Genomic DNA, 25558 nt, shown 5'->3' with positions numbered 1-25558 from the left:
CCATTCTGGGAGTTGAAGTCTACACATCTTAAGGTTACCAAGGTTGAGAAACACTGTCTTAAACTGAGAAATCAAAAACACATGCCAGGAGGACAATGGAAAATCTCTTCCATATTATAGTCAAGAAAATGGTATGGATATCTCCATATAGTCACCAGGAGTTGAGTTTCACTCACGGGCATCCTTACCTTTCTCTCCCCTATCCATCCATCCATCCATCCGTCCGTCCGTCCATCCATCCATACACACACATACACACACACTTATTGTCCAAAACATCATCATCATCAACTCAGATATAGTTATTTATACCCAATCATTCAAACAAATCAAAATGAAAAACTATAGCCCGTTAGGGTTTTTGACCTTAAAGAGAAAAATAGTTTATTTTATGAAAAATATGAATCCCTACCTATCCTATCTAATCTGTCAATGGCCACTGTTTCAAATGCTCTCCTCATCATCGGATATTCTTCTAGAACTTCATTGAAGTTGTCCACAGAGAGAGAATACAGGCGGCAATATGTGTCTGCTCTCACACTGGCAGTACGACGGCCCTTAGTCAAAAGGCAGATCTCTGCAAGAGGGAAAAAAAGAATAAAGAGAAAGGAAGGCATAGGAAATATGTCAGAACAAGTAAAAATTCAAATCCAGTTAAAAGATTTCCTGCAATTTATTGTCTTTCCAGTCTATTCAGCCTCGGCCTAGGGCTCCTGGGTGTATTGGGACTGCAATATGGTGGCTGGGAGTTGCAAATCTAATGTGTAGAAAAGATGCTAAGCTGTTGTAGTCAATGGCAAGTCTTAATATATTTAATGTTTAAATTGAATGCCTAGAACTCTACTAAAATAAAACATGTCCATGGAATTTAACATCTGTATGAAATACCTCCATACAATCATGGAAGTTTCTAATTTTCTCCCCTACCCCCTTTTTTAAAACAACTTTTGCTTTAAGATCCAAATGGACATCCTCCAAGTCTGACTTGAACTACACCAATGCTCTTGAATGTTCAGTTTCTAGAGTTTTCTACATTCCCTAAAATCAACTATATGTTCTCCCTCCAGAACCTTCTCAGCTGCATCCTTATAAAACAAAAACAACAAGAATAATCTGTGAAATAAGCTGGGCCAAAAGACAGACACTGGGCCAAACTCAAGCAGTGAATATCCATGTCTAAAGACAGACTTAAAGCTTGGTCTGTAATTCCAATCCAACATCCTAAGAACTGTATCATACTGTCTCTCCAGATTTCCTGAAATACTAAATATACTAAATACTTAAAGAAGTTCAAAAGGCATATGAATAATTTTCCCATTTATTCCATACACAAAATCTTACTTATGTTGTACTTATTTCTGAATTCTGCAAATCCTGTTAATTTGGCAACTGCTTCTTTTCCTGTGGAATATATATATTAGTAGCTGGATTTACATTCCTACCTACCATATGGAAGCACATTAGGCTTTTACTACACCAAGTAAGGAATTCAATTTGCCACAGTTCCTCAGACTTGACTAAGTTTGGTGTAGGCATCCTTGGAATTTGCATCTCATTACACACAAGGATGACGGTTTTTCCAGGTGAATGATGAGAAGTGGCTTAATATAGTCCAAATGCTAAGTTATCTTGGAGGTTTCTGTATCCATCCATGTTTGTATTATGCAATTTTAATACTATTATTTTCTTTTCCCTTTTTCTTTTCTAATCCAATTAATGCAATAATTAATAGCTACCAAGAAAACTAGATTCAGGCAAAACACTTGCATTACTTTCATGTTTGTGTTTTGTTGTGGTTAGAAAGGAGTTCCATTCTGTCCACCCAAAATACTGTGTGTTGTTTCATCAAAACCTGGGTGCTAGAAAGAAGTGTGCAAAAATATTCAACATTTTTTAAAGGTTCCAGAGAATTACGCATTCCAGAGCAAGAGCTCAGGGATATTCCTGTGTCATAAGAACAAAAGAACTGTTCAGTCTCTGAGAGAAAGAGTTCATACACTTTTTAAAAATGTGCTTAGTTGATGCCCAGCAGTTTTCTCATCAAAACTTCATTTGAGATGCAATGTAAAAAAGGAAGACTATGTTTACAGGATCTATGAACATCACAGAGATCTTCTGGAAACTGGATTTCACAACATTTAGATATTGCACTGCTCCTTTGCTATAAAGCTTAGGGTCTCTCAAGGTTTTTTTTTAAACATACAGCATAATTCAGCTCCCTAATTCCTTTAAAAAGGCCAGCCTTTACAGAATTCTATCTTTAGTACCTTCAGTAACCAGATGTAAAATCCAACAACAAGCAGTTAAACATTGGCATGATTTTAGTATCTAGCTACTTTTGCCTCCTTGATGCCCAACTGAAAGACAAAAACATATAGCTATGTTCTGTTTATAATTATGCTCCAATAGCATTCACATCTAGAGATTTCAGTAATTATTTGGTCTTTCTGAAAAATTATTCACATGATCATTTTTAAAAGGAAGGCTAATTACTGTTCTAATGAGAGAGACAAATCTAAAGTCACTCCAGCAATAGTAATACACAGTAAGCCAAGCCTCACACAATAGCCCTTAGGAGTTTAAGTTAAATGGAATAGTCTTGATTGGTGCTTCTCTTAAAACAGATGGCAATTATGAGATGCAGCATTGGAAAGCAAATAATCATATGCAGTCATTAAACTATTCATGTATGAGAAGATTCAATAAGAGGACTTACATATCTGCAGTCTTCTATAATTCACAAATGAAAATTTTCTGAAGTGAGAAACTGGGAAACATACAGGTAATTTACCTGTCCAGGTAAATTATTCAACACCCAGAAAAATTTAATGGGATTTAAATTCTAGAACAGTTCACAGAATTGCATGATTCCATGTGACCAATTTCCCACCATGCAAAATACTTGATATCAACCCTATTTACTTACTTATCTACTCAACAAAGTACAGTACAGATTCCACTGCCTGAGAAACCTCTTTGGCTAGTCTGAAAACTCCTTGGATAAGACCACTCAACACTTGTTTTAGCAAAATTTTGAGTCAAATCTTCTTTCAGTTAAAATAAGTTTAGAAAGCGACCTTAGGCCATCAGCAGCATATGATCTGGTCAAGGCCAGATTGTATAGATGAATTCTCCCTATCCTGAGTCTTCATTCACAATTTTTTGAAGAGAAGTTTGGACTGAAAGCAAAATTTTAAGAGAATAGGTCATTTTGGACTCAGGGCAAGAGATTGCTGACTTGCTTTGGAACATATTGGTCTATGTAATCCAGTACCGTCTACTCTGTCTCTCAGATGATTTTTGTAGTAGTGAGCTTGACTTCAGATCTTTCATCTGAAATCTGTTCATCTGTTCATCTGAAATCTGTTTTTCAATAAAGATGACTGATAGATAACTTTAGTTTTTAACTTGCAACAAATACAGCTGAATATTGCAATTCTTTTCCAAGTCAGATCATGAAGAGAGAAAAGGACTCCATATTTTATTTCACAGCTGTCTCTTAAAGAGCAAGTTACTTGTGTGCTTTAGTGATCCCAAAGAAATACAAATAATTTAAGTGAAATGATGATACCATCCTAGATCAGATGAAAGGATTAGGTTCCTTTATTTAAAATGTTCTGTATTCTATGAAAGGGATTTGCCGCCATAAAATACATCCATACAACTGAGGCCAGAAGTAGACACTTTGGCCCCCAAAAATGTCCTTTAGTATCCACCAGGCTCTATGTTGGTTCTGACTTTTTAAAATATATATTTTTATTTAAAAATAAATAAATAGGAACCTGGCATGCTGCAAAGTAAAGAACTAGGTTTGAGCATTACATTTACATACATGAATATCTCAGGTTTGCAGAACTCCTATCTGAACAGTAAAGAACTTTTGGATGGGTAGTGTTTCTTTTGGTAAATGAGTTATCTTTTGACTGCCATGCCCACCATGGAAATTATTTTGTGATTAACTAAAACTCCCCAAGCAACTATTTTGTAAGAATGCCCCCAACCTGCTCTCAGAATTCCAATGTGTCCCTAGTAGGCTATTTCCTGAACTGAGCCAACTGTATTTATATCAAATTTGTCACCTCCCATCTTGTTAAAAAGCAACTCTGGGAAGTAATATGATTACTCCCCATGCATTTAATAATTTTCCCCTTTTGTCAGATAAAAGTCACAATTGGTGGCATATTTTTGAGGTGGTCCAGATGCCGCCTATGATGTTTAGTAGGGCTCTTTGTTGTGCTTCGCCAACATAAAGTACTGTAATAAGATGAGTTGCATCACTATTTCAAGTTGTCCTTGACTTCAGAAATCTTACCTGTTCAATAATTCCACATTATATTCCAGAGAAAATGCTTTGAGATTGGTTTCATCCTACTTAAAGCACATTTACTGGAAACTACTCCATAAAGTAGAGTAAAACATGATAGAGTAATCTGGACCAGGTCTGAGAAACAACATTTCCTGCCCCATTCCCAGTTGCTGTTGCTTTTCCAAGCTGAAATAGAAAATGATTCACTCTCGCAGCAATGTAATGCCTAGCTGGCAATGCAGCATTGATCCAATTATTGCCAGATAATTGTCCACATAAAACTACACCTCACAATGTAATTAGTTATCGTGCAATATCACATTAATATTTGATTAAAAACTGACAATAAATGTTTAACAAAGAAACATGAAGTCATTTCAAGGCAATGATCTGCCAAAGCTTCTGTGTCTTGGCAGACCTGTATTTCCCTGATATGCTGATGATTGGCATCAGGCCTCCAAAGTAATACAACTTTGCATTCTCCACTTTGAATGGGAAATGGATTGTTGAAAGAATTTTAATAGCTACATCCCTTTCAACATCCACCTGAAACTGAACTTTTCACTGAGTTAAAAGCTCAGTCCCAGTTTTCTTTTGTTTTTTAAGTAACATTGCTAGCTGGACTTGATTTCCCATTAATAATGTTTCCAAAATAAATTGCAAATAACTAATACAAAATCTAAAGAAGGATTCTAAATAACAAGATAATAAGCCTATAAAAATATTGAAGAACTACTTGACCATAAATATGTCTGTTACAGATCACATGCTCTGTCAGAGGTCACCAGGAAGTTCTATAGCATTTGCAACCGTTCTCCCTCCCCATCACCAACTGAAGTACGCGTTGTTTTTCATTATGGATAGTTGGAGGAATAATCCCACAACATCTCACAATATTTTGATGATACTGCTTGTAATTTCATAAGCAAGCATGACACTATCTCAGGAAATCCCAAGGCGGGGGTGGGGGAGCGGTGATTGTCATTTGGGAGTCCCTAACAGCTTTTGGGGGCATTGCTTCACAAGTTGCTCAATGTAAGATCCTGTTTATTAAGTTGGGCTCTAGGGATCAAATGGGATTGCTGCTACTGTACCTGCTGCGTACTGACGTCCCTGCCTGACCTCCTTGCCTCCATTTCTGAATGAATGAAATGGATTATCTGGACTCCCTTCAGCTGGGGTTCAGGCCTGGGTATGGGACTGAAACAGCACTGGTCATGCTTTTAGATGATCTCTGATGGGAATAGGATGGGGTAGTACATTCATTTTTATTTTATTTTATTTGTCAAATTTATATGGCTGCCCATCTCACATGAAGTGAGTCTGGGCAGCATACAATAAAACCAGGAATTAAAACATTTCACAAACCCATTAAAAACAATAAAAATAAATAAACAAGACCATGAGAGGAAAGATGTTACAAATACAACTAATGCGCAGAATCCCTATTATCAGGGGATCCTTGCTTGACCTGACCTCATGGCAGCCTTCAAAGCCATTTACCATGGTATCCTTCTGGACATGAGGTTGGGGGTGGGCGGCATTGTATTGTGCTGGTTCTCCTCCTTCCTTCATTGCTGGTTCCAGTTGATATTGATTGGGAGCAAGCCTGGCCTCAGCCCCTATATTGTGGGGTGCCACAGGGTTTGGTACTTTCTCTGCTTCTGTTTAATATCTACATGAAGCCATGGGGTGAGGTATCATCAGTATGCTGATGACCTGATGACTTATAGCTCAGGAGTCCATGGCCACTATGGCCCTATCCCAGGTAACTGAAGACTAACACACACAGCTGGTCATGTTAGATCTGGTTTTTGCCTTGGGGCAGTTGCCATGTGATCTAAAAGTCCATTCTCTGATTGCTTTTCAGCTCACTGGTTCTGTTTGTCCCCCCTCCCCCATAGGGAGGTTGGGCCTATTAGAATGGTCTGTCCCAGATGACTAATGGACCTTGGTGGGTCTCAGCGAGAGCTTGGGGTGTTTCCTGAAGATCTGGTCAGCAGTTCAACCAAGGCTTTAATTTCTACCTGGAATGGGTGGGTACCAAGGGCCTTGAATCAGATATGGGCACTCCTTATTCATTGATCCCAAGGATCCCCTGGTTTTCCAATGAACCCTAGGAGATGAAACAAAAGAAGATGAAACAGCCAAGAGCACTGCGTTGGAGAGAGATGAAGACTGAATTTGATCGAACATCTATAATAATTCTTATTAGGGATATAATGGTGATAAGAGTGGCTATTTTCCTACTCTTCTCATTTCTACACATAACTTTTTAAGTTGATCTGTTCCCTGACAGTGAGGGAGGGATCACAAGAACATCTTAGGGCCACTATGAGGAATATTTTAGGCATCTGATGGTTAAAGTTGCTCAGATACACTTAGAGTTGGACTCTAACTGGGCAAGTCCAGTCAGGTTAACTGGGATCTGATCATGTCTTGTTATCTGGGAAGTGTTTCACCCTGTAACTCCTGAGGAAGTGGACAGGATTTTGGGGACGGTTAATCTGGATATCTGCCCTTTAGACCCATGTCCCTCTTGGCTGATTAAGGCCCCCTGGAAAGTGAAATGTGGTTGGGTCCATGCAATGGTGAATTCATCTTTGAATGCAGGGGTAGTTCCACCTGCCTTGAAGCAGGTGGTGATATACTATCTCCGCAATGAGCCATTGCTGGAAGCAACAGTTTTGGACAAAAGTTGTCTAGTCTCCAACTTCCCATTTTTGTAGAAAGTTAACAAAGTGTTAGGTTGCAGCTTCAGAGGTCCCTAGAGGAAGCAGCTTATCTAGATGCTTTTCAGTCAGATTTTGGATTACAACACAGTATGGAGACTACATTGATTGCACCTGATGACTTCTAGTAAACCTGGAATTGGAGTTGTGTGGCTATCCTGGTTCTCCTTGATCTCTTGGGGGCTTTCTATACCATCAATCATGCTATCTTTCTTGGCTGATTGTAGAGATTGGGAGTGGGAGATACAGTGTTCTGGTGGTTCTCTTTTCTGTGTCTGGTTCCAGGTAGTGCTGACAGGAGGGAAGATCTTAAACCCAAAGACTCTGGTTTGTGAGCTGCCACAGAGTTCAGTGCTGTTGCCCTTCCTTTTTAATAGCTACATGAAGCTACTAGGTAAGATCATTCACTGATATGTTTGCATATAATTATATTCTCAGTTGTGCAATTTGAAAGAAAGGAATACACCCAGAAGCTTATCTATGCACTATGCAACAAAAATACTTCAAAATGTAGTTGTTCGTTATTATATTTATTTCAAAGTATTTGAGCTGCAATACAATGCTAACCTACCTCGAAGTAAATTCAACCAAACTCTAAGAGTGACCTTAAAGTTATTTCTGTTTCCAACCTGAACCAGTAGCAGGAACTAAATAAATCGCAAAACTTTATTAAATACAATTGAAAGTTTAATCACTTTCCATCCACCAACATAAAGCAGAACCTGCTCTTTATTCAACCATCTGAACTTTCAAGTGTAACTTTTATTATTTTAAAATATTATAGAAATAATTGTAAAAAATAAATAAAATGCAGGTATTTTACTGCTCTGTTTTTTATTTACCATTTTTATTAAGTACCTTATCAAATGAATTGTTGTTGTGATTATTGTTGTTGATCATTGCTTTTAATGACTGATTAGACATCCAGAATCTCTCTGGCAAGTGGGCAACTTATATGAAATCAGACTGATTTGGATGCTTTTTATGATTGTATACCTACATTTTAATAGTCTGAACTACTCCAAACTGAATCAAGTCTAACAATAAATTGATCTGGAAGTCTGAACAGAGTCAAATCAATTTTCTGAACTGTTTAAAATGTTTGAAACAAACTGGATTAATTTTTCAAATCAATTTGACTGTTCAGATTAGGCATGATACATACATACCACCTTCAGTTACTCTTCTCTGGGTGGGAGAAATACATGGATATGTCTGTGTGTGTGTGAGAGAGAACGAACTGAGAGAAAAACAGTCCCGTTTCCTCTTTAAACTCCCACCCTTCGAGGCTGTTTTCTGTTGTAAAAAATGGTCAGGTGAAAGATACATGTGACTACATGTCCTGTACCTGTAAATGAAACACAGCAGGAAATGTCATAGAAGAACTGCAGGCTGTATCTGAAGCACTCTGTGGTTGTAAAAATAGAACCTATTGCTTGCCTGCTGATAACAATTGCTATTCTACAGAGTTCCAAATTAATGTTGTAAAAATTACATGTCTTTTAGTTAATAAACACAAGAGGATATCCTCAAATATATACTGTATATATCATGAATTTAAATTAGCAGGAAGTACATGGCTCTGATAAAGTACAAACATGAGAGAAATCAAATGCTGCTTGCATGGTGTTACTGTCACTGCTTTCCTTGTATAAGCCCCCATTACTCAAATCTGCTCCAATGTCCTCTAACTTCCCAGAGATGTTGAGCATACGTAGGGGGAAATGGAATTGCAGTTTCTTGTTTCACCAATTGAAGCAGTTGTTGGTGAAATGACTCACTTGAATTCTGTTTGACAAGCAAAAATATTGCGGCATCCATTTTGATAGACTAGAACTATTTCTTTGAGATGCTGATAAATTACCCTTAGCAGCAGAAGTCTGCTCACTCTTGTATCATGCTGAGGGTTAAATATGGCAGTTGGAAATAAGGAAGTATGGAGCTGGGAGTACAGGTTCCTCTGCATTACATGAGACATAATGTTGAAAATCATGAAGAAATATTACAGGCTGGATATGACAGAGATACCTTCATGTCAGTTTCAACATAGTTGAAACATATAGTCCTACTGTATACACATGCAAGTCTATGTATCCAAATGCTTTTTAATGGCATTAATTATACATTCAGCTATGAACTGTCAACCTCTGGGAATTCAAATGATACACATGCTTAATTTATCTGGCTCTAGGATAGTGACTGATTAGGAGCTATAACAACACGGGACATGAATGGGAGCCAGGTGGCAGATAATGGCATATGCCTGGCCATCAAAACTCTTACCAAAAGTTTTTGATGATAAACGTTTCAATTACTGTATGCTGCTGTCACCATGCTCTACAAAGAAGACATACCAAATAGGTATCTTATTATGTCTTCACAGCCTTTGTAAACCTATGCATGTTCAACAAACCTACATTCAGTCTCTCCATCTTTACCACCCCATAACTTCCTTTGTACTCACCTCCAAAGTAGGAGCCATCTGTCAACTTCATCTCTTTACTGGATTTAGTGATAACACCAGCGACCCCATGTTGAATGAAATACATCTTTTTCCCCACAGCCCCTTCTCGGATAATGTAATCTCCAGGCTGAAACACTTCAAACCGCAGCTTGCTCAGCATGGCCGTTACAAAATTTGGGTCAGCATTGGCGAACAGAGGCATGGTGGCAACAAGCTTACGACAGTTAAAGTTGACAATCTCCTAAAATGGAAAAAAGGTAATTGGAATCATCACAAAGGCAGCTTGATAGGGGCTAGGGAAGGGTGAAATGAAATACACAGCATCACAGAGTAGGGTTAAAGAGGCTACCCCTCCACTAAAGACCAAAACCTCAACAGAACACATTTTATAATAAAGGCTATATTGGAATGTGTCTGCATTTTTATAGAAATCACAGTAAAATTAATGATCACAACTTGGATATTTTTCATTTCTTCAACTCTTTTCCCAGGATATAATTATATAGGGTATTTTAAAGTGATTTTCTATGGCAGGGCTTGTTAGCAAGAGGATATCTGGAATCATTTTCTTCTCTTGTATCAAAAAAAAAAAAAAAGGATATCTAGATGATTGGTCTAGGATTCAAGAGTCATTCACTGAACTCAAGCCATAACACAGTTGCTATGAGGACAAAGCAAGAGAGAGGGCAACAGTATGGCCTGTCTTGAGCTCCTGGAGAAAAAGTAAAATAAAACTATAAAAAACCCTTATTAACCAAGTAATAAAAAAGACACCACAGCCTAATTTACTGAAGACCATATATATGACTTGTTGAAACTCATTTTGGAGTCTTGTCAGCTATTCTGGCATCTTGTCAGTTATTTCCTTTGGAAGTTTTTAGCATACGTAAAACACGGATTTAATAGAAATAAAACAACAAAACAAGGGAGGGAGGGAGGGAGGGAGAAGGAGGAAGGCAGGCAGGCAGGCTGGCTTTTGTAACATTTTGGCTTTACCTTTGGCCTAAGTGAGAGAGCAGAAACTATTAAAACACTATGGGCTGGCATGAAAAATGGAGCAAAATTGTGAATCTACTTTAAAAAATAAGAGCAAAATGTTTCGGAGAGTGGAACCACTGAACTATAAAAAGTCAACAAATGCCATTATGTCAGTGGTTTTCTTGGAAGCCTCCAGTGAAATCCTGAGAAGTGGGGCATATTTCATATAAACCTTCCTTTCTGCTGGACATTCGTTTTTCTGAAGAAATGAGAATGAAGTCTAAGGCACATTGCAGGGGGGCTAACTAGCTTAATGATGGGAAAGGTGTGTTTTGGAGAAATGTATTGCTGTTACCATTCTCACTGGGAGACCAGTTAAAAAGCTTGTAAATGATGTTTGTAAATGTTTTTCCCAAACACCATTCAGGAATGACTGTTCTCAAGAAATGAGTAAAAAATCAAGTGAAAAAATGGCAAACGAACTGCAGGAACTTCTGTATATTTCTCCAGTCAAAATAAATGGGAACTGTTGTATAAGTGTACAGCTGTCATTTAGTAACACCCCCCCCCCCCCATGATTTTCACTGGTGCTTGCACTGACATGACTCATGGATTGTATCCAATGTGGGCATGTTGAAATAAAAACTCTATCCGATTTTGTTGCTTTTCAATCCATAAAGATCCCTTGCTTATTTCTTTAGTCTCATAGAGTCATAAGAGTTATTCATAGAGTTGGAAGGAATTTTAGAGGTCGGTCATCTAGCATAACTCTGCTTTATGCAGCTTCCACTAGAACAGTGTTTCTCAACCTCGGCAACTTTAAGATCTGTGGACTTCAACTTTCTTCTGCCATAGACCACTATCATGGTCTAAGAATTGACAAGAGTTCAGATTGTCAAATTATACAAACTAGAGGTAGTCCTCACTTAGCAACCACAATTGGGACTGGCAACTCCATCACTAAGTGCTGCGGTTGCTAAGTGAAACATCACGTGACTGTGACAGGCTTACGACCTCACTTCCCCTTTGGTCATTAAGCTTATTATTTTAAAAAAAAAGAATTCAAAACAAAAGTATTTTCCCACAGGTAGGATTCTTATTTCAAATTTATCTGGACCCTTAATCCATTTGTAACTTTCTTTTTAATCATCCTTTTGCTGTTTATTCAAAAAAAAAAAGTCCTTAAACTTGTATTTAAAATTCCTTTCACTAAGGATTGAAAGAAACTCACCCAGTGCTGTAAAACTTGTTGATCCGAAGGTTCCTAATAGCTGAAAAGCAGTTAACAAGCAATTTCCAAAAGTGATTAGAAAAGGAAGTATGCGAACCCAGTGTCCTTTTAAAGGTGCTGAATGTGGTTTGAGCAAGATGGCTATTCCCTTGTCTCCCAGAACTATAAATCCACCAGAACTGTCTTGTGGTCTCCTTGCAAGGAGCAACTGTCTGGAGCACTTGTGGGCAATCTCAAGTCCTCTCCGTGTCCAGAGAGGAATTATGAAGAGCCAGTCTACTCACTGGCTTTTCATTCTGCTGTGATCATTGGCTCCACTTTTTGCGGAGCCATCTAAAGTTCACCATTTCTTCCTTGGAAGTCACCCCTTCGGTCATTAAGCAAGTCACCATGACTTTTAAGCAAAACATCATTGGACTATGACTTACTATTTTACTTCTGCCTTCTCTGTTAACTCTGCTTGTTACGAGCCAATTGTGGAAACACAAATAGCAATCACATGACTATGAGACACTGCAACAGTTGTAAATTTGTGCCAGTTGCAAAGCACCTGAACAGCAATCGTGACCGTGGGGAAACTGCAATGGTCATAAATGGAAGGATATGTTGCAAAGCTGTTGTAACTTAGAATGGCCATTAAATGAGGCAATCGGTAAGCAAGGACTACCTGTATCAATTATCATTGGTGCTGACATTGTAACTATGAATGTTCTTTGACAACATAGAAAATCTATTTCTTTCTCAGACACATGCAGATGATCATAGGGAACAAACCACGATTGTTTATATATTGGAATATTTCAGAATTGCCTTAGGAACACTCACTATTTTTATTTGGTAACAAGCAATACGTATTTAAGTTCTAAGATATAGATAAGTGTCATTTATTTAACTGGAACATTTACTGAAGAACTAGTTCTAAAATTACCGAAGTAAAAGAAACAGCATTTCAAATCATCAAGGAACTGAAACATTAATTGAATTACTCAATGTAAATGTTTAGTTAAATATACTAGTGGTGTGCCAAATGTTTGTGAAGTGTGATTACCTCTGTACAGTTCCAAGATCATGAAATTTTTCATAAAACCTGTACTTACCACTGTTCTTAAGGCATTTTCCCCTGATCTGCTGATTTTTGGGGAAGAGGGGATGCATATATCAAGAGTTGTAAAAAGAATATTCAAATGAAGCATAAACAAGTCTGGCTAATTTACATGCCAACAGCTTGACATGTATTTAATGGAGAATTCCATTTCTGTTTTAATTATTTCACTTTTCATTAAAAAAAATTAATTATGAATCAAAGATGATCTCCATGAGAAATAGACTCCAGAGTCATAGCCAAGAAATGGTCTGAATTATTTTAAGGAAGTGTCTCTCTTAATCCCTGCTGCTGTGAATACATTTAAGTCCACTTGATTTGAAAGCACTTGAGCAATTGCTGAGAGCAGCATACTGGGAATTATCCCTTTAAACATGTGACTCAGATAATGCAAATGAAGAAGGAGAATTGAGCAAACAATGTCTCTGGTAGAGAGGTTTATGGAGAACCTGGGGAAGTTGCTGCCCAAAGCACTGATATCATCTGAAGATTGTGTGGACTTAGCAGTTCATGCTTGAATAGACAGTTGTTCTATCCAAACAGAATCTTACAAAACAACCATAGCTCAGTGGTTAGCAGACAGTGTGCCTACTTAGGGGCATTACACTAATTTCCTCCAACTTTGTACTGCAGATATCCTGGATTTCAATTCTCAGATTTCCAAGCCAGCATGGTCTTTAAGCTCTGAAAACTGATGGGGTAAGACAGCTGAAAATATATTGTCAATGCAACAGAAAGGATTGGAGGGAAAAGCTTGATTTCACTGACTCCCAAACTTGGTTAGAAAAACTACATTTTAAAATTCCACCCCCATTGTTATACTTTGTATTGTTACAAGGGCCCACACAAAATGTTTGGCTTCTGTAGAGATCTCTTTTTACAGTCCACAAAGGTTTGAGAGCACAGAGGCTATATCCCAAATACCAATTATGTTCTCTGAAAATGAAGTGTCTCAATGTTCTATATTCTACAAGGAGACATGATCTGTATCTATTTTCAGCCAACCTCTTCTCACACTACTGTCTAAAAATAGACCAGTGCTGAACTTTAAATAATAACTCAGAAAGGGTATTAACCTCTTTCTCAGAAGTTAGGTTTCCCATAGTGCATAGTTCTCAGGGTTACAATCTGCATTCTAGGACTGCCTGCTAAATTCTGCCTCTAAATATCAACAAAATTATAATTTGCATTGGCTTGATCTACTTTGCATAGGTACTCTGGGGCAGGGAGTAAATGTCATGGCAATGCATAGATGTCTTTTGCAATGCAAACTATTATGCTACATGTTAAATCTAGCCAAAAAAAATCTTTCACAGAGGACAACACCTGTTCTTTGTTGTTTCTGAAGGTAGGATTCTGAATTATGGGCTTATGTTACAGGAACACAGATTCCTTTTGAACGTTAAGAAAAAATACCAAGTACAGGTAGTGCAAACACTTTGAGAGAAGAATGAATGAATAAGTTAGGGAGGTGGTAGTCCTCTTCACTGAATATGTTCAAGTATATCTTTGTCAGAGATCCTGAACTGAACTGAGAGGTGAACTTCAAGTTCCCAAATCTTTGAGTCATTGAATTTATTTTTTTTAAAATAAAGGCCCTACAAGATCAAATGTAATTGTGTGTGTGTGTGTGTGTGTGTGAGAGAGAGAGAGAGAGAGAGAGAGAGAGCGCCTTCATGTCAGCACTGATACCTGGCAATTGCCTGTACTAATCCATGCAGTTTTCTTGGCAAGATTTTTAGAAGTGGTTTGCTCTTGCCTTCTTTCGTAGGACAGAAAGAGAATGAGTGGCCCAATGACTGGGTGGTGACCACCTAGCTGGCTTCATACCTAAGGTGGGACTAGAATTCATGATCTCCTGGTTTCTAGCTTGATGCCTTAACTACTACACCAAACTAGGTGTCTCAGATGTAATTAGTCCAGTCCTTTCTTAAACTAGTTAACTGTTCCATGAAGACTGATTCCTTTTGAACATTAATAAGAAACACTGTGTAATACAAAAGGACATAAGGAGGATTCATAAGGCAACAGCTTTCCCCCAAGAAACTTAAATTGAGGCATACTGCCTCTGAACATTTCTAGTTAGAAAACATGCTGCAAAATATTGTAGCAAATCTTTGGACAGGCTAATTGTAAACTTCATATGAGATAATCCTGGGAACCTTTCAGGCCAACCTTTTCAGACTCAACCTTCTGAGTAGGCCATATATTCCCCTTCTCATTCTTTTCCTGGACAATGCCGAACCCTTTTTCTTTTAAAAGAGATGGGGAAGCATAGCTTTTGTGTAAGATTCAAGGGAGGGGATTGGCATTCCCTTGAACATGGAGGCTATAGAATCACAAAATTGAGGCCATTCAGGTCATCAAATCCAACCTACTGCTCAGGGCAGAAATCCAAATTAAAACATTACAGAAAGATGGCTATCTAGCTTCCACCTGAACACATACAATGAAGGGAAGCCCATCACTTATCTGAGTAATTGATTCTGCTGTCAAACTGCTCTTATTGTTAGGAGGTTTCTTCAGTTCAGTTCAGTTCAGTTGGAGTTTACCTTCCTCTAACTTAAATCCATTATTCCACGTCCTACCCTCCAGAATGGAAGATCAAGTCTTGATCTTTTATGTGACATCCTTTCAGGCATTTGAAGAGCATTAACATATCTCCCTTCAGTTGTCTTTTCTCAAAAGTAGACTTACCCAGTTCCTTCAAACTCTCTTCATAGTGCTTAATTACTAGTCCCATCCTTTCCCATCCTTTCTGTGTTGACTTAATTTTAAGAAAGTTATATTTCTTTGGTTTCACTGTATCTTTTTAAAAAAATGAATTTGTTTTAATGAATAATAACTACCGATTAATTCATAAACATCTGTGCTAATGTTGGCTACTTTTTATTTTTATCTTTTTATTTTCCTGCTGTTTCCTGGGAACATTATTATGACCAGTTTAAATGTATGCTGTAGAATTTTATGTTTTTAAATATTGGATTGTGTGTAAACAGCTGGGAGTCCATATGAAATTGACAGTATACAAATGTTACAATAAATACAAAAAATAGCATTTATTTTTATTTAATTGATTTTTTCCCTGTTGCTAGCCACTATAGCCTGTCTGCAAAAGAGGGAAAATAAAGTTTTCCATGAATAAAACAATAGTTTATGTTTTAGTTTTAGCTGCTGATCCAGTCTCCTTAGTTGACTGCTTTACATAACTGCTTTAAGAAACTCTAATTTTAAATGTTATAAGCCACTTTTAGTGGTACAGTCACACTAAAAAGTCAGGAAAGAAATGTTTTTATCACTATTTGTAGGGAATGTTTAAAACGTGTTCTAATTAATGTAAGCTACACTTGTTCAACTTGTTGGATAAGAATGGGTTAGGGGTTCCTATTAATTGTTTTTGCATCAAACATAATATTGGATGTTCATTCAGATGTCATAAAAGGCATTGTAGTATGAAGGCAAATTCAGTAAAGATTTGCACCTGGATATTTTCAAAGGTTTTACAAGGTAAGACAGCATTTGTTTTTATTCTTTCTTAAATCTCAACTACAGCTAAGGCAACTTATTTTTCAAAATCAACAAATCTGTTCTGTTGGCTCCTTTAACTGTAATAATAGCCAGTCTGTCACTGAGCCAACTGGAAACAATGATTAACTGGACAATCATCACAGAGTGTCTGAAACCCAAACTGTGGGGGCCTTGCCCCTTCTGAGAGCTGGTCCTGTGAAAGAACTGTTTGTCACTACAATAGCTCTGGGACTCAGACCAATATATTTCTGCCCAGCACAACATGATTCTTTAGGCATTGGTGGGTGGGCAATGAACAGGCAAATGTTCCCTACAAGACAATTTTTCTAGTGCAGAGACTACAATTTAAGATTTGCATTGGCCATGTTAGCTGGAAATGCTGGGATTTCCTCTTTTAACTTGTCTGAAAGACCTCGAGGTGAGGTGAGGTGGGGTGGGGTGGGCTTAGAAGTGGTAGATCTGTGATCAAAGCTACACCATACCACACCATCACAGGGCCAATTTTTGCTTCAGGTTCTACTCCTTGACCTGAACTTTAAGTCCTAACTCAGGTTCCTCATTCTATTCCTGATGAACCATGGACAGTCATGACTCTTCTTCGCAAAGACTTTTTCCATATGGCCTTGCTGATGGTACTTTCTAAAGGCAAGTCCCAAGGGGATGCATTTCATAGTTTGGGAACAACACAGAAGTTTCCCTCCTATGCATCTGAAAAAGAGACTTCAGAAAATGAAGCCATCTTTAAGCCTCTGTTGCTCATCGTAGCCCTGAACAGGTTCACACTGAAACAAACAGTCCCTAGTTAATCAGGTCCTAAGCTCTTGAAGGCTTTAACTTTTGTAGCTCTACTTCTTTATGATCTTTAGTATAAGTAGTCAAGGGCTAGAACAAAGGCATTTCTCTTTTTATCTCTTCCCTCTGTGTTATTGCTATTGCTTTCAAATGACATCTGACACTTTGTCTTTAAGTTTTCTTACTCACAGATTAGAATGCCACTTCATTATCTGGGAGTTGAAGTCTGATAATCTTCAGATGCTTTAGATCTGTATTTCTTCATCTCTCTGTATAAGGTTAACCAACTGCCCAATATTTCAAGTTTATTTAATTTTGAATGGCACTGTCGTTTAATTTACAAACTTGCCTATCTCTAAGTATCTAGATTGTCCCCAGACTATGTTGGGGTGGCTCTATTATTATTTTATTTGGTGATGCCTCTATTTCACTGCCAAACTGACTAGGCATTTAGCCACTAATTAGGGAAAACTATATATAGTACACACACACACACACAATGGCAGTAAGATAAAATCTGGTGTGTGCGCGTGGCTTTGTGGGATTTGGGGACACAGCCATTGCAGTTTATAAACCATGGTTTATGGCTAAGCTGTTGCATGAACCCAGCCAATTAACTACTAAACCATGGTTAAACAGCTTTGCATGACGCAAACTAAGCCTACCAGATTTCAGCTGCAAAAATATAGATGGCAACAGAGAGATCTCTCTCTCTGCTGCCATTTAATGCTCATGGAAACATCTGCAGCCCAGAGTTGTAGCCCTAGTGCAAACTCATTCATGTTGCTCCCTGCTTTACAATAGACATGCATAGTATTAAAGGGATGGCTGATAATTACCACGACAAATTAAATTGTGATGATTTTACTAAGAAGGATCTTGAAATGAATGCGGTTGTTTTCCTACTTTACCAAGCACTGTCCCTAAAAAGCACAGGGGAAATAGAATCCATTTTTTAGCACTTACTATATATTCAGTGCATCTTTCTGCATCTTTCTGAACACCTACAAGAAATGCATTTGCAACATATACATATATTATAACAAACAGATGGACTAAATAAATGTGGAAGGAAAAAAAAAAAAGGTAGCTGAGGGTCATTTGAGAAATCCTGCAGATCAATTTAAAAGCTGTCCATCCATGTAGAGCAAGCAGCTGCTTGGTTAATAGATGTTCATGTGATGGCAGAACAGAAGATCTGCATGACTGACTTGGGTTCTGTGATTCTGAGAGTGAAAGAAGCCTGGTTCAGGGTCAACTCTTTTTTTTGCGTGTTCACTTCTGCATCTCGACCAGCTCTGTGCTTTCCTCATAAAGAAGCACAGAGCAAGAAATGGCAAATATTGGCATATGGGCAATTACATTACTTACAACATAGGCATAGTTTCTCTCATTAGCTTTCACTTGTAAGAACCACAAATCAATGCTTTCTTAACTCAATCAGAGACCCGTTTTTAAAACAGACTTCTCCCAAAGGAAGTTCTGTGAGCTGCAGGTCCAGTACCTCCCAATCTTACTCAGCTGGGAAAAGCCTTAGAATAGAGCAGTGTTTCTCAACCTTGGCCACTTGAAGACGTGTGGACTTCATCTTCCAGAATTCCCCAGCCAGCCATGCTGGCTGGGGAATTCTGGGAGTTGATGTCCAGACATCTTCAAGTGGCCATGGTTGAGAAGCACTAGAATAGAGACACACAACCTGAGGCCACAGAAAGTCCACCCAATTTTTAATGTGACCAAGACATCTAATGTTTAATGTGTCTGAATGGAATAATTAATACAATTATCTCTAGTGTATTTAATAACCCTACCCTTTTGATACTTTACTGTACAGGTAGTCCCCGGGTTAAGAACACCCGGTTTACAGATGACCCATAGTTAAGAAAGGAGCCTATTGTAGCAAAATTTGAGTTAAATACTCAATGATTTGAGTTAAATACACAATGGCTCTAGTTAATTACACAATACTACTTATACAATATTATACAATAATACTGTTCCAGCTTACATACAAATTCGACTTAAGGACAAACCTTGGGAATGGAACTCGTTCTTAAACTGGGGACTACCTGTATTAAGCTTTTCAATTTAATCTAATTTTTGTTCTGGCATTACTTTGTGTGGCCCCCAGGATTCCACTCAAAGGCATCTTCTTCCTCTTCCTCTTCCTCTTCCTCTTCCTCTTCCTCCTCCTCATCAATCATCAATCATCAATCATCATCATCATCATCATCATCATCATCATCATCATCTTATATGCCACCTAACTCCCAGCAACTCCAAGTTGCATCTACCATTCTAGAGTATTAAGCAAGGAGATTCAGCCATCAGTACTGGCTCCATCAAGAATATTTCCACTGGTTGTTTTTTATTTCTTTTTTTCATCCAATAAAATTTTTAAAAATCCACAAAAGTGATAAATATGCAATGTTATTAGCACTTGTAGCTCTCAAATTGAATGAAATATCTGGTGAAGTCCTGCTGAATGAATTTCCTGAGTACATAAATTTTGATCAACTAAAACACAATATAATTACAGAAAGAGCAGCAATGACCAACTGTAATTAATGGTGCATGATAATATCCACTCTTTTGCTAATATTTCCAGCTGCCCACCTCTTGTGCAAAGCATTTCATCATTTTCATGTTTGTTTGTTTTTTAATGTTTTCTTCAAAGTGACTGTTAGCTCAGTGGCATTTTTCTAAGTGCAACTCTAATTAATTGAATTGCCTGCCCTCATTCACAAGAGAAATAAAATTCATTATCTGATAAATAGAAAATAGAGTTTGAAAAGGTTAAAAATTGTGGAAGTTGTAACATTTGTCATTCTTATATTAGAACTTTAAAATTAATGAGCATGGTATTTCAATAATGCTAATCGAAAAATTATTCTTGCAAACAAAAAGAAATTTACTTGGCATTCAACATTAGTCAAGTGAGAAAAACTGAACTTGTTCAAGTTGCAGTCCACCAGTTCTTAGATGAGTTAAGGTGGCCTAGTTTCACTTTATACTCTGTACTTAATGATTTCACAGGCTACTGCTTAGGTGACTGCAAGTCTAAGTACAAAGGCAGAACCTCTTTTTATGAGAAGCATGCTTCCCATTCTATATTATCAGACCGAGCCTTTGCAGTGCTTTCTACCATGTTACCTAGAGAGAAAATGAGAAGGTTGAAATTTCCTGGATTACTATATATTTTATCCTTGGAAACTGTTGCTACAATAATACCAATAATCTTCTAATTCAGTGGTTTGCAGCTAAGTTTATTGATCCATAGCAATCTTCCTACAGAAGAATCACCCATCTTATCCCAAACTTGCCAGTTCACAGCTAAGCCAGTAGATGATCTTGCTGGATTTAATATTCTGCTGGATATTTAAAAAAACGATTTCCCCACTGATGGTGGTGGGTGATAGAAATATGCTCAGTCCAGAGTTGATGTGGATGACTGACCTACACTGGAACCATTAGGGGCAATGAAGCAGCTTCTTGTTTCTTTAACATGTTATTCTGTCCTGCTGGCTTCTGCCAATGGTAGAGTTGAACAAAGGTTTCTACCAACAATAACAGAACCATTCCAGTGATGCTTTTCTTTACTGACCTCCAGCAAATAACACTGGAGTAGAATTAGGATGGTACTCTTAGAACTGTAATTCAAACAATTATGCTATGGAGTTGTTTAAAAAATAAAACTTAGGTATATAAGAGAGCCAGTTTGGTGTCTTGGTTAAGGCATCAGGCTAGAGACCAGGAGACTGGGGGTTCTAGTCTTGCCTTAGGCACAAAGCCAGCTGGGTGATCTTGAGCCAGTCACTCTTTCTCAGCCCTAGGAAGGAGGCAGTGTCAAACCACTTCTGAAATCTTCCCAAGAGAACTGCTCAAAGGCACAAAAAACAAAACAAAAAAAAACCCACTGTGCATCAAAGGAAAGACAAACTTTGTATCTTTCTGAATTCTCCTCTAGCTCAAATTGAGGAAGAATAATCTTTCCTAGTACACCATCAACATCATTTTCTTACCTCCCTAAGAGGGTCATTGAGTTCATTAAGAATGCTTTCTTCATCAAAGATCTTGCCTTGGTAACGGTGCTCATAATAATCATGGATTTTTTGACGCATATCCGCAGGTAGCTTGTGAAAGGACATGTACTGTTCCACTTGTTTGTACTAGAAGAAAAAAATATGAAACATCACTGCAAAGTATCTCAGAATAATATGAAAAGCCATATGCAGTGCATTACTAATATTTTAAAATTATGGTTATTAAAAAGAGAATGCAAGCATAACAGCTTTATAATTCAGAGTGCTTTGGATTGTGAATGAAAATTATTTTTCCTAGCACACTGTGCTATTAAATATATTTATTTTGTTTTTCTTACTTTCTAGTTTATGAAAGTTGGACTCAATAAAGACGTTTTTCCAGCCATGGATTGAGGTTTCTTTTTTTAATGGAACAACATGATCACCTTTGTTTTCCTTATACTTTTCAAATATATTTTTGATTGCCATGTTGATCCATGAGAAACAACACTACAATGTGGGGATTTCTAAGCACAATTTAAAGGGAAGACACACAATAGCCCCGATGGATTAAACCAAGATCTTAGTCTAGCATGTTTTTCTAATGGTGACTAACCAGATACCTCTGAGGTGCTAGCAAGTGGGAGATGTAGTCCCCTCCTCTTGTAGCAATATGTATTTTGTAGGCATACTGTTCCCACCATGGAGATGACATTGAGTCAAGACATGATAAACCAGTCCTCCGTGAATTTATCCAATCCTCTTTTAAAGCCATCCAAATTAGTGGCTACAACTACATCTTGCAGTAATGAATTCCATGAGTTAATTATGCGCCGTCTGAAGAAGACTGTATGGGGTTCTGGCCAATCCTTCAGAAGATTAGTTGAATGAGCAATGAATGCATTATGTAGTTTCCTGCAGCTGCATCCATTGCAGCAGAAAATTGTTAATGGAAAACAAGCTATCTAGAGGAATAGTAGCACCAGTTTTTCAATTTCAGAGGGCTGGTTCACAGGAAGATAGGAATCCCTCTTTCTTCTTGGACATTTTTTATTACATCTGTTTCAACTTGCAATAAATGGTTGTCTTCAGTCAAACAACATTCTCTTAATCCTTTCCACAAAATCTTGAGAAAGGTCAATTTATTTCATTCAGTCATTACTCTACATAGCTGATTCTTTTTTCATATTTAATAATTACTGACAATATCATTGTCAACTGACAATTACCACAGAGATGCTGGGATTCTTTAAAACTGCCTTAGCAAAATATCTTGAACCAAAACGCGGTGGGGAATAGTTCTGTAACTCATATTTTACTTTTTATAGCTCATAAATATGCTTTTTCTGATGATAATAATTTATTTAAAAATTCTTGAGAAATTAGGCAGTATACTGAAGTAGCAATGCTTTATTCTTTCACTGTTTACTTTTTCTGTTTCCACTTTTTCCCACAAACAGTTGCATTCACATACAAGTGCACAACACACATTCCAATCTCAAAATAAGTCTCCATGCATCTGAAAATCAATCACTCAATCATTTGTTTTTCCTTTCTACTTGAACATTTTTAAAGACTAATTTAATTTTTGTCCCCTACCATTTATACACATGTGTTTGTATACCCATACACCCATTTTTAATAAAGTCAGTCTGATACCACAGATTCCATGTTAACGTTATGGTGGTAAAAAAAGAACGGTCAGCAAGACATGTCCTAAGATTACTAATATAGCTCTATGATGGTATTTTAAGAACATAAAAATCTCTTCCTGTACAGACAGAAACTGAAAGTTTGTAACAATTTTGGAAATTTTCAACTGGTCGCAGCTTCCGGTGGGGATTAATGGTGGTTTAGGTGTCTTTGAAATAGTTGAGAGGGCACTGCGGCTGATTGGTGGCTGGCAGCAAGAGCTGACTGCTCAACTTGCTCCAGATCAAGGAGGAAGAGAGAAATCAACAGCTGTTCCTCGAAAGCTAATTGTGGAGACAAACACCTCTGCAAATGGCTTTCAAATTGAGCGGCTGGGAGGCGGGGAATTCATCTCTATTTGCAGCTGTGGTACAGCCTTTTATGGATCCTAGAGGTGACTGGCTCATTTCTAAGCTCTTTGGATTATAATTATTTTTGGATTATAATTATTTTTCAACTTAAGAGAGACCTTCCTTTGCAACAGAAAAGTAATTCTCTTGGGGCTTATCCTTATTTTTAGGACTATATTTTTAAAAGAAGAAATAGAGCTTTAATTTGAACCTGAATTCAAATTTGAATTTTGCAAAAAGCTGGATGAAAATTGGAATTAAAAGAGACTTAAAAGTTACTTATAGTGAAAAGGGAAGATTTATTTGTTAGAAGTTTATTTTTCTATGCAATTCCATTTGCAGTAACAAGGTTTGCTTTTTTCCATGGGAAAGTTTCTTGTTTTGCTGGACTATGCTTGTTAATTGGCTGGGTTTCTAAAACAGAAGGAGATTGTAACTTGATCCCTGTGTGTTTCCTTTGACACATGCCTGCAATTCCAGCTTGAAAGACACCAGAAGGCATGAACTGTCAGTTTACTTTCTCTTGTATTTAATTATATCTGGCTATCTGTTTTACTTGTGTAAAGGGGGAAAAAATAGAAAGAATATGGCTACGAGGAAGGCAATGAAAGAAATTAAAGCAAGAAGAGGCTCTGTACAGCAACCGTTAGAGAAGATGGTTGTTTTAAGTTTACTTAAAGCAATGTTTGATGAATTAGGGGCTAAATTTGTGACTTTGGAAAAAAAAATAGAAGACAGAATAGATAAGATGGACAGTCATATGAAATAAATAGTTGAAGAGATGAAACAAATTTCTGGAGAAATGAAATGAGACAGAAGATGAATAGGATAAGGACCGTATGATAAAATGGGCTAAACTTTTTGGCTATAATATACAGATAGTACAATGAGAAAATACATGGCAGAAAAGATTGAAATTTACATTGTGTTATAACCTTAAAGATAATTTTTATAAAATAATGTATCATTGGTACTTGTCTCCAGAAAAAATATCTAAAATGTACAAAGATACATTGAATGTATGCTGGAAATGTGAACAACAAGAAGGGACATTTTATCATCTCTGGTAGATTTGTAAAAAAGCAAAAAAATGCTGGAATGAAATATATATGTGTATACAGAAGATTTTAAAGATTAATATTCAATCAAAACCATAGTCTTTTCTTTTGGGTTTGATGGACAAACGTTTGGAAAAACTTGTGGAGTCTTGTTTTTATATACAATAACAGCAGCAAGGCTTTTATATGCATACAGGTGGAAAGATAAGACATTACCTACAACGAAAGAATGGATGGTGAAGTTGATGGAGTTGGCTTAGGTAGCAAAACTGATGGCTTGGATTTCAGATAAGACACTGTGTAATTTTAATGCTAACTGTAAAGCTTTTTTGGACTTTTCTGGGGAACAGAAAAAAATGAAATTATGTTGTATGGATTTGAGGATTAGAAATAATATGGGTTAATAGAAATAATGGAAGTTATGTCATAAGTTTAGAACAAGAGTTTGATGTATACTGTTACTTATATCTGTTGCAAGGAGGTTCTGAAGTCAATTCTCTTCTTTCTTTTGTTGTTTCTCTCTTTTTCTTTTCCTTTTTGCACTTTTGAGCTTTACTATTTTCTTTTTTTCAAATTTTTTCTTCTTTTTCTTAATATTAATTTTTGTTAGTTTTTATTATTTTTTTAAAAAAATAATCAATTTATTATTTTAAAAAAGGAAACTTTCAATTGTTCCAATAAAGGAATGTTTTTATAGATGTTGAATTTTTTCCCCCTTATACTTAGCTCCCCACCAAAACCAGTGATGAGGACGATCTTGTCAACCAGTTATGTCAACCTGGCTCGTAGCCAGAAAAACCAGTGATCAAAGGCAGTTAAATATGTCATCCCATGTGGGAAAATTCAGGGACAATCTTCAGTGTCAAGCCAGCCTGACATCCCAGAAAAGTAAGTGGAAAAATTAAGACCTTATTTTTTAAAACAGTTTTTGAACAATTGTTGCTTTTAAATTGGGGTAGACCACCTGGTGCACTGATTAAACACAATTAGGATTTTGGTTATAAAAGTTGGAGACGGTTGTGCTACTTGTCCTCAGCCTTAATCTCTGCCTTAAAAGAAGTGAGAAGGAATATTTGAAAAAAAATATTGCAGTGAAATCCTTTACGTTTTCCAGCTAAATGTAGGGAGGGGTTAATGCTCTGTAAAGAGTATTTTATCCCTGCCAAAAAAGAAACATTTCTAAGAACTCTGATGCTTTCCAATTATAACCTGTGGGCAATTTCTTTTAATTGACTCTCAAATCTCAAAGAGGCTTGAACTGAATCATTTGCCCAGGAATCTCAAAGTCAGATCAAATCATCCCCTC

At 37.1% G+C, this 25558-nt stretch overlaps 1 protein-coding gene across 1 annotated transcript in view; it reads right to left on the bottom strand.

Annotated features, from left to right (window-relative positions):
* HCN1 (hyperpolarization activated cyclic nucleotide gated potassium channel 1) overlaps positions 1-25558 on the bottom strand; it is a 151301-nt gene that overhangs the window by 5662 nt on the left and 120081 nt on the right. The window contains exons 5-7 of the mRNA XM_088152790.1: positions 21153-21299; positions 9503-9743; positions 413-577 (exon numbers count right to left, since the gene is read on the bottom strand). Coding sequence (XP_088008916.1) covers positions 413-577; positions 9503-9743; positions 21153-21299 — 553 coding nt within the window. The remainder of the gene's footprint in view (positions 1-412; positions 578-9502; positions 9744-21152; positions 21300-25558) is intronic.

The sequence above is a fragment of the Python bivittatus genome, unplaced genomic scaffold, assembly GCF_059951505.1.
Source record: "Python bivittatus isolate LINGU-HERP-01145 unplaced genomic scaffold, Pbiv_v1 ctg000570_np1212, whole genome shotgun sequence".
Taxonomy (NCBI): Eukaryota; Metazoa; Chordata; class Lepidosauria; order Squamata; family Pythonidae; genus Python; species Python bivittatus.
The sequence above is the reverse complement of the archived record's forward strand: the minus strand, read 5'-3'. Positions and strand labels throughout refer to the sequence as shown.